The 11104-nt window shown below is 38.4% G+C and overlaps 1 protein-coding gene across 1 annotated transcript in view; it reads left to right on the top strand.

The window, feature by feature from the left end:
* CDX2 (caudal type homeobox 2) overlaps positions 1–8433 on the top strand; it is a 16523-nt gene extending 8090 nt beyond the window's left edge. The window contains exons 2-3 of the mRNA XM_056561821.1: positions 832–980; positions 8234–8433. Of these exons, the coding sequence (XP_056417796.1) occupies positions 832–980; positions 8234–8413 (329 nt within the window). The 3' untranslated portion in view covers positions 8414–8433. The remainder of the gene's footprint in view (positions 1–831; positions 981–8233) is intronic.
* Positions 8434–11104: the final 2671 nt, after the last annotated feature.

Below are 11104 nucleotides of genomic sequence, written 5' to 3'. Positions count from 1 at the left end.
TTTTTGGTGCAGTTATGACGCAATACAGGAGCAGACAGGAGTATCGGCCATTAAAGACTGACAGGAAAACCGCCACAAAAACCGCATTGTGACTTATTGACACATATGATATCTCTAAAGTTACATTAATATACTCTGTATATGGATATGGGTATTATATAGGCAGATCAAGCAATGTACTAGATAAACTGCTACAAAATGTGTTTAGGTATTGTTGTTTCATTTATCTCCTATCTATCTATCTATCATCTATTTTATATCTATCTATCTCATATCTATCTATCTATCTATCTCATATCTATCTATCTCCTATCTATCTTATATCTATCTATCTATCTCATATCTATCTCATATCTATCTATCTATCTATCTATCTATCTATCTATCTATCTCCTATCTATCTCATATCTATCTCCTATCTATCTATCTATCTATCTATCTATCTATCTATCTCATATCTATCTATCTATCTATCTATCTATCTATCTATCTATCTCATATCTATCTATCTATCTATCTATCTCCTATCTATCTATCTATCTATCTATCTATCTATCTCATATGTATCTATCTATCTATCTCCTATCTATCTCATATCTATCTATCTTCTATCTATCTATTTCATATCTATCTATCTATCTATCTATCTATCTATCTATCTATCTCATATCTATCTATCTATTATCTATTTTATATCTATCTATCTATCGTACTTTCCGTCTGTCATTATATGAAAATGTTCTTTTCAAAATGATAAATAAACAGTTTTACAAAAAGAACCATGTGTGTTTTTCAGTGAAGTTTCTATAACTTCTGTCCTTTCTTCTGCAGGGAGTAAAACCAGGACCAAGGATAAGTACCGTGTGGTGTACACCGACCACCAGCGGCTGGAGCTGGAGAAGGAGTTCCACTACAGTAGGTACATCACCATCCGGAGGAAGGCAGAGCTGGCGGTCCACCTGGGACTCTCTGAGCGGCAGGTATGTGACCATGACCCAGATTAATGGACATGTAATACCCCTGATAAGCCGCAGACAGGAGCAGCGTTATTAATGGGCACAGAGTCAGGGAGAGGGACATCAGATCCGCATCAATCACAGGGACCTGTCTGACTGCAGCCCAAAGCACATAGCAGAACACTGGGCACTAGTGAGGAGAAAGGGGCCACATATATATATATATATATATATATATATATATATATATATATATGATAACATGGCATACATCAGATAGAAGACACAAACTCTGCATTAAAAAGTCTGTAATTTGTGATTAATGAATCAGATTTTCGGTTTTTCCAGCAGCAGATATACCAGTGTCGATTTTGGTGGAAACTTCTTTTGTTGATTTTTATGCAAAATTTCAAATAGCAAAGAAATAAATCTATGAGAAAATTTTTGTGGCCTATTTTACTACAAAAAAATTTTTTTTCTTACATTTAAACCATATTTTATTTTCAAGACTTTTTGACACCTCTTGGCAGAAGCTACAGAAAAATCAGCCTTGTTTTTTTCAACTCTTTTTTTTTTTTTTTTTTGAAGGGGGGGAGGGGTGCTGTAAACCGACTAAACAACAGAACAATTGATAACAAACTAAAACAGCCCAGAACAGGTCCCCTGCACTTAATTTTACTGCTGCTATAATTACAGCTATAAAAGAAAATGACATACAAACTAACAGACGTTTCCCATTTTACACCTCTATACAGGTCCAAAAAAAATAAAAATAAATAAATAAATAAATAAAATAAAAACTAATAAAAATTAAATTAAATTAAATAAAAAAAACACTATGTAAACACGAGTTAGCACTTGTAATCCAAAAACAAAAAGAAAGATATTTATAGCAATGGTTTTCATCTCTTCAGTATTTTAGACCCATTCCTAATTCTGTCATAGATACCAAAGACTGAGCAGAAAACTACTGAGTGAGGTTAAGTTTCCACTTGGGCTTTTTCCAGTGTTATTTATTTTTTTTTTTTTTGGGCCACACAAATGGCAGAAAAATTGTTACGGAATTTCTCCGCATTTTTTTTTTTTGCGTCTTTTCTGGCGTTTTTTTTTCCACCCATTTTTGCTAAATAAATAAATTAATTAATTAATTAAAATAAATCTAAGTGGAAACTAATCTAGCCTGAAAGTGACCTGTGTAGGAGCTGCAGATTTTTCCCCTGCATTAGGTTACATGGAGTAAATTTCCGCAGCAGATTTTATGCCACATGGGAAGGTTATGTTTACAATTCAAGAATTTGCCTATAGTGGGTCAGATGTGTATTTTACAAGAGGATTAGTGGCTGAAATCCAACACTGTCATGGATGTGGCGGTAATGTGCCATGGACCTGTGTGTATTAGTTAGGCTGGGTTCACATATATCAGGCGTCCGGCACAGTTTCCCTCCGGCGTGCATCGGAGGGAAACTGATGCTAGAACTGATCTCATTCATTTGAATGGGGACAGTTCACAATCATCCAGCGTCTCAATTTTGACGCTGGATGGTTGGACATGCCGGAGGGCACCGGACAGGGGAACGCAGCTTGCTGCGTTCCCCTGTCCGTTGCCCAGAAACAATGGACGCCGCATGCCATACAACTGATGACAAGTTGTCATCAGTTGTGGCATCAGTTGCGTCGAGATTTAGGCTAAGTTCACCTATGCCGGATGCGGGACATAAGTGAACCCAGCCTTACATTGTCTTGTGGCTAATTTATTTTATTTCATTTATTTATTTATTTATTTTATTTCATTCATTTATTTATTTATTTATTTATTATATTTATTTATTCATTCATTCATTCATTCATTTTATTTATTTATTTTCTCCATGGCTTGATTGCTTAATTGATTTAATTTTATTTATTTATTTATTCATTATGTATAAAAATAATTTTATTGAAAGGTCAGCAAGATAAATACAGAAATAACAACTACAAAAAAAAAAAAAAAAAAAATATAGCATCTCCAAGGAATAAAACATACACCAGAGACATATTAGCTTATAACATAGAGAGGAACTGCCAACAAAATGGGTTTCAAGACAAAATTTTTGTGAAAATGTCAAATAAATTGCATTTCATTTAATATAGAAACATTAACATAATAATGACAACAATAATAATAATAATAACCAAAAAATAATAATAAAAAAAGCTGAAAAAGAAAAACAACCATATAGGTACATATGAGTAAATATATAAACAGATGTATTAGAAAACATATGAAATCACTTATGATGACTATTTTTTATTTTTCTGACATATTTGATATATTTTATTTTTTTATTTATATATATATATATATATATATATATATTTTTTTTTTTTTTTTTTCCCCATACAAAGAAACTCCTAGCATATCAAACAAAGACACATCACTAGGTACAGCACCCCAAAAAAATAAAATAGAAATAAAATAAAAACATTAGAACAAAATAGATTGGCAGCTAATATTTTTTTTCTGCAAAGTGCCCAAAATCCACCTAGATTTTTCTTTTGTTTTCTAACCCAATTCACATCTATTGAATGTTGAATATTACCAGATTTTATGAGGATTTCTGCATAGAATCCACACCAATACAATACATGTTCTTGCTAATTGAATCCTCTATTTCAGTGGTTTTCCAAACTGTGTGCCTCCAGCTGTTGCAAAACTACAACTCCCAGCATGCCCGGACAGCCGAAGGCTGTCCGGGCATTCTGGGAGTTGTAGTTTTGCAACAGCTGGAGGCACACTGTTTAGAAAACACATCTCTATTTGAAGGGGTGATCTAGGAATAGAAAAACAGAGTTAATTTATTCCAAAAACTGTGCCACCCCGGGCCTCAGGTTGTGTCTGGTATTACCACTTGACTGAGGGCAGGTGTGGTGCTGTTTTTTTTTTAATTTTTTTTTTAAAGAAATCAGCTTTGTTTTTCTAATCTTGGATAACCATAAAATATCATTTTTAGAAGAATGTTGCAATGAGGGTATTCGCCACCAAAAAACATGGGACTTCATGTCTGAGTATTTTTACTGGCGGGGGGGGGGGAGCCTGTATGGCAGGTCTAGCCTGTCCGACACGTACTGCATGTGTGCGGCATACACGACTGGCGTATGGAAATGATATATGTCCCAGGACTGTAGTTCCTAGCCATACCTGTTTTGGAAACAGAAAATGAATGGACTCTGTTAATAAACATGTTGGACCATTTTTCTAGTGTTGGGTATTTCCTAAAAAAAAAATAAATAAAAAAAAATTATTTTTTTTTCTTTTACTATCTGTGCCACACCAACCCACCCATAGGAAACTACAGCACCAAATCTATCATCAATTGCTCCAGCGTTTTTATGTTTTTTTTTTAATTTTTTGCATTTGCTGATTTTTTTTCTTAACAATGGGCTCTGATATGTAATTTTTATTTATATTAGTATTTTTTATATTCATATATATATATCTGAATATAAAAAATACTAATATAAATAAAAGTTTTTATGAATATAGAAAATGTAATGTATATAACATTTTTATATTCATAAAAATTCACCCAATAGTGCATTGAACACACCTCTAAACAGACAGCCAGTTGCCATTTAGCTAGCTGAACCAGACTACAAGTATAATTAAGTAAACAATAAAAAAAATAACTGTTTAGAACATGATTGTTGTCCCAACGTGTTTCTGTTACGTGCAGTTATGTCCTCAGGGGATATATCAATCTTTAACACAAGTAATGATGATTTCTAAGTGGACAACGGTTTCTTAAAGTGAACAAAATATGTAGCATGTACAGTCGCTAAGATGCTATAAAAAATGGCCAGATTGTTTCCAATGTTTTTGTTTCATAATAATGTCCATTTGCCAACACATTAAATTGAAAGCTTTACATACTCTATTATTCTCTGTTTATTTTCTGCTATGAATGTAAAGTGAGAAACATTTTTTCCCCCCCTTAGGATAGGCCAGGTATAGGCAACCTTTGGCACTGCAGATGTTTTGGACTACATCGCCCATGATGCTTTGTCAGCAGTTTGGCTATAGGAGTATCATGGGAGATGTAGTCCAAAACATCTGCAGTGCCGAAGGTTGCCTATGTCTGGGATCGGCCATTATCTGATCCCTGGGTGCTGATCAGCTGTTCAACCGAACTGCAACATCCAGAAGTACACAATGTATGGAGCTGAATGCCATGGTCCTATACATTGTGTGGTGGCCATACTGGGTTCACAAAAGGCCGGCATAGTTAACCTCTGGCATGCACCGGAGGGAAACTGATGATTAGTGTTGAGCGGCATAGGCCATATTCGAATTCGTGAATATTCGCGAATATATGGACGAATATTCGTCATATTCGTAATATTCTCATTTTATTTTCGCATATGCGAATATTCGCGTGTGCCGAAAATTACCATATACGAAAATTTGCATATATAAAAATTAGCATAAGCGAAAATTCGCATATGCGAAAATTCGCACACCAGTCTCACACAGTAGTATTAGAGCCTTCTTACACCACATAAGCTGGAAGCAGAGAGGGATAATCACTGTGATGTGTACTGTGAAAAAAAAACAAAAAACGAATATTCGTAATTACGAATATATAGTGCTATATTCGCGAATATTCGCGAATATGCGATATTCGCGAATAAAATTCGAATTCGCGAGCAACACTACTGATGATAGAACTGATCCCATTCATTTCAATGCAGGGACATGCACAGAAAATTTTGGGGGGCAGGGGCTGAACTAAAAAATAGTGCACTTCTTATAAATATTTATATAAATACCCAACTAATAATGGCAGGCTACCCAGGGCACTTATAGAAAGAACATCAGAAGGGCAGTGTCTCAAGCCCCCTTTCTAGTCAACCTGTGCATGTCCCTGTTTCAGTGGGACAGCTCACAATCATTGATGCCAAATGGTTGGACACGCCGAACGGCATCGGCATCTTGCTGAGTTCCCCTTTCCGGCATCCAGAAACAATGTGCGCCGAATGCCATAAAACTGATGACAACTGATGCACGTTGTCATCAGTTATGGCATCAGTTGCATTGAGATCTAGGCTGAGATCGCCTATGCCGAATGCCGGACATACGTGAACCCAGCCTAAACTGGTGACCTTTTACTACACTACTACTCCTATCATCCCTATACTAACCACTGGGCCTCTAGTCAGCGCACATAGCTCAATCACTACAATGTACTTCTACTTCCTTTTAGACCCACCTCTGGCTTTTCCAAAAATTGCATTATTTTTAGGGTATGTTCACACTACGGAATTCCCGCGGAACTTAACATTAGTGTGAATGGGTCTTCCGCGAGACCCGTTCACACTGCGGAATTTCAGCGGCGGACAACTCCGCCGCTGAAATTGTTCCGCGCAAAGAAAGAACATGTTCATTCTTTGCGCGGAAGTCCGCGAGCACTGCATAGCCGTCAATGGTGACGGCTCAGTGCCGCGCGGTCCTTCCGCGGCCGCCGGCTGCCAGTCTGAATCTTCGCTCGCTGATTCCCTTCACACACTGTAGTGTGAACATTAGTGTTGCTCGCGAATATTCGCAATTCGAATTTTATTCGCGAATATCGCATATTCGCAAATTCGCGAATATAGCACTATATATTCGTAATTACGAATATTCATTTTTTTTTTTCACAGTACTCATCCCTCTCTGCTTCCAGCTTGTGTGGTGTAAAGAAGGCTCTAATATTACTGTGTGAGACTGGCGTGCGAATGTTCGCATATGCAAAAATTAGCATATGCTAATGTTCGTGTATGCAAATTTTCGCTTATTCTAATTTTGCATATGCAAATATGCGAATTTAGCGAATATATGACGAATATTCGTCCATATATTCGCGAAATATCGCAAATTCGAATATGGCCTATGCCGCTCAACACTAGTGAACATACCCTTAAAAAAAAAGCACTATGTCCACGGGTGGGCATTCTGCAAATTTGCATGTTCAGTTGGTGCTAGGACCGCACCAAAATGCCCCATCTTCATGGATGGCAATGCATTTCCACGCGTAATCCGCAGAAACAATAAACATGTCTATTGTTCCTGCGGATGCCGAAATCGGAATTTCCACAGCAGCAATGTTTGCACTACCTTCCCCTTGGACCCAGTATACAACATTCGTCAATTCTTACCAGTGTTTTTAACTATCCTTTTGGACACTTACATCAGTGTTTCCCAAGCAGGGTCCCTCCAGCTGTTGCAAAACTACAACTCCCAGCATGCCCGGACAGCCTTTGGCTGTCCGGGCATGCTGGGAGTTGTAGTTTTGCAACAGCTGGAGACACCCTGCTTTGGAAACACTGACATTTGTACATAGTCTCTCACATATTATGTCCAGATGAAATGAGTGAATAAGGGTCGGCAGATGATGGCTGCGATATAGTATTAGTAGGAAAGAGGGGCATATTTGGGAAGTACAATACCACATATTGTTAACATGAATATAATTTTACAACTTTTTTGTATTTTTTAAATTATTTGAACCTATTTCAGGGAAGATGATGTAATAAAGCATTTTTCTGATAAAGAACATTTGTTTTCATGCATAAACAACAGGCGTAACTTCTGGTTTTGCAGCTATTGTGCCAATGTATTTATTAGAGATGAGCGAATTTACAGTAAATTCGATTCGTCACGAACTTCTCGGCTCGCCAGTTGATGACTGATCCTGCACAAATTAGTTCAGCTTTCAGGTGCTCCGGTGGGCTGGAAAAGGTGGATACAGTCCTAGGAAAGAGTCTCCTAGGACTGTATCCACCTTTTTCAGCCCACGGGAGCACCGGAAAGCTGAACTAATTTATGCAGGAAAAGTCATCAACTGCCGAGCCGAGAAGTTCGTGACGAATCGAATTTACTGTAAATTCGCTCATCTCTAGTATTTATCATGGTTCTCATGGTTGGTGGAAAGCACTGAGCCCCCATACTTTCAGTGCATAGGTCAGTGCTCCCCAACCAGGGTGTCTCCAGCTGTTGCAAAACTACAACTCCCAGCATGCCCGGACAGCCTTTGGCTGTCCGGGCATGCTGGGAGTTGTAGTTTTGCAACAGCTGGAGACACCCTGCTTTGGAAACACTGACATTTGTACATAGTCTCTCACATATTATGTCCAGATGAAATGAGTGAATAAGGATCTGCAGATGATGGCTGTGATATAGTATTATTAGGAAAGAGGGGCATATTTGGGAAGTACCATACCACATAGAGGCGAAATTCATCTAAAATGTTTCTTATTTGCAGGTGAAGATCTGGTTCCAGAACAGAAGAGCCAAAGAAAGAAAAATCAACAAGAAAAGGATTCAGCAAACTCAGAACGGGCAGAATGATCAAGACCCTCTCAGCCCAGTGCCCTCTTTGGGTCACATGATGCCCTTGCCTGGCACTAATGTGGGCACACTGACAAACTCCGTCGGCCAGTGACACTGACACTTATCGCTTTCTAACTAAGAAGCCAAAGCCCATCACTCCGCTCTCTGGACTGGCAGCCGTTGACAAGGCGATCGAGGGGTTCACCAACCGTCTGTGGGTGGCGCTGTGGAGGATAGACTCCGATTACAGGGCACCCTCAAGGAGGACTGCAGGAGCACTGTGTAAATGTCCAAGGCACGCTTATGGGAGACCACAAGGAGCACCACGTGCATGTCCAGAGAATCCGCCATCTTCTGCAAAAAAAAAAAAAAAAAAAACAACAAAAACATATTTTTTTTAGGAATGATTCCTCTAAGACTATGAAGGTTTGGGACACTGACTTGAAATTATAGGGTTAATTTTAATATATTGTCTGAAAAAAAAAAAAAAGAATAATTAAAAAAAAAGACTTTCATTCATCTGACTCTTCTCAGGGACGGTACGTTTACTTAAAGTCATAAAAGTTACGGTACGTTTTACCGAAAGAAGAAAAATGTTTACTGCTCGGGACTACTTGCACCCAAAAATCCCATGCACTGTATGGGGGAAAACCAAATGGGTTTACAACCCTGGGAGGAGGGATCTATCATTTTTGGGGGAATCTTTTTGATATGGTGGGGTAGATCCTGGTAGAATGACCTCAACAGGGAATGAGAATTTGACTTAAAGGGGTACTTCGGTGAAAAACTTTTTTTATTTTTATTTTTTAAATCAACTGGTGCCAGAAAGTAAAACAGATTTGTAAATTACTTCTATTAAAAAATCTTAATCCTTCCTGTACTTATTAGCTGCTGAATACTACAGTGGAAATTCTTTTCCGTTTGAAACACAGAGCTCTCTGCTGACATCATGAGCACAGTGCTCTCTGCTGACAGAGTAAAAGGAAATCCCCATAGCAAACATTTGCTGTTCTGGACAGTTCCTAAAATGGACAGAGATGTCAGCAGAGAGCACTGTGCTCATGATGTCAGCAGAGAGCTCTGTGTTTCAAACGGAAAATAATTTCCACTGTGGTATTCAGCAGCTAATAAGTACAGGAAGGATTAAGATTTTTTTTTAATAGAAGTCATTTACAAATCTGTTTAACTTTCTGGCACCAGTTGATTAAAAAAAAAATAAAAATTTTCACCGGAGTACCCCTTTAAAGGGCTTGCGCTAGTAGGCACACATTCTTGGGCACCTTAGGCTATACCAAACACTCTATCCTCTAGCTTTTTTTTTACCAATTTAAAATAATGACATTATCTAAATCAATGGTGACCAACCTGTGAACCTCCAGGTGTTGCAAAACTACAACTCCCAGCATGCCCGGACAGCCGTTGGCTGTCCGGGCATGCTGGGAGTTGTGGTTTTGCAACAGCTGGAGGTCCACAGTTTGGATGCCACTGACCGAAATGCTTAGATAACTAAGAAGTTCTCTACTTTGCACATCCTCACTTGTCAATAAACCCCCAGCTGCAATCTGTGGAGAAACCTGGCTGCGTGTGGTCAGTTTCCCTGAAGTGCCCCCACTGGGGAAAATTAAGCATTACATCGACTCACATCAGTGTGCTGTCTCTGTAGGATGGGACAGGTCCTCCAGAGCAAAAGACACTCTTTGTAACTAGAGATGAGCGAATTTACAGTAAATTCGATTCGTCACGAACTTCTCGGCTCGGCAGTTGATGGCTTTTCCTGCATAAATTAGGTCAGCTTTCAGGTGCTCCGGTGGGCTGGAAAAGGTGGATACAGTCTTAGGAAAGAGTCTCCTAGGACTGTATCCACCTTTTCCAGCCCACGGGAGCACCTGAAAGCTGAACTCATTTATGCAGGATGAGCCATCAACTGCCGAGCCGAGAAGTTTGTGACGAATCGAATTTACTGTAAATTCGCTCATCTCTATTTGTAACCACCCTGCACTCTGGCTAGTGGACAACACCCCCTTATATTCATTTAGAATTCCCAAAATAGGATTCATGAATATGGGTTTCAGAATGGGACTCAGAAAAACTAATGACTGCTTTCTTCCAGGGCCGGCGCCACACCTTTCTATGGGTTGTGTCTGGTAATGCAACTTCTTTAAAGGGGTATTCCAGGAAAAAACTTTTTTTTTTTTATATCAACTGGCTCCAGAAAGTTAAACAGGTTTTAAATTACTTCTATTAAAAATCTTAATCCTTTCAATAATTATCAGCCGCTGAAGTTGAGTTGTTCTTTTCTGTCTGGCAACAGTGCTCTCTGCTGACATCTCTGCTTGTCTCGGAAACGGCACAGAGTAGAAGAGGTTTGCTATGGGGATTTGCTTCTAAACTGGGCGGTTCCCAAGACACGTGTCATCAGAGAGCACTTAGACAGAAAAGAACAACTCAACTTCAGCAGCTCATAATTACTGAAAGGATTAAGATTTTTTAATAGAAGTAATTTACAAATCTGTTTATCTTTCTGGAGCCAGTTGATATATATAAAGTTTTTTTCCTGGATAATCCCTTTAAGATGAAAGAGGAATAAGCAGCAATACCACAAACAACCTATGGGCCGGCGTGACACTGTTTTTGGAAGCTAGCAGTTATGTTTTTTATACCCTTTTGGCCACACCCAATAAACTTAAAGCGTACCTGTCATTTTAGGTGACTTTTCAGGATAAGCTGTAATGTGTGTGTGTGTAAATGAGGAGCAGCACTATTTCTGGCGATTATATAACTTGTATATGGTATTTTTCAGCAG

This window comes from Hyla sarda, chromosome 2 (genome assembly GCF_029499605.1).
Source record: "Hyla sarda isolate aHylSar1 chromosome 2, aHylSar1.hap1, whole genome shotgun sequence".
Taxonomy (NCBI): Eukaryota; Metazoa; Chordata; class Amphibia; order Anura; family Hylidae; genus Hyla; species Hyla sarda.
The sequence above is the reverse complement of the archived record's forward strand: the minus strand, read 5'-3'. Positions and strand labels throughout refer to the sequence as shown.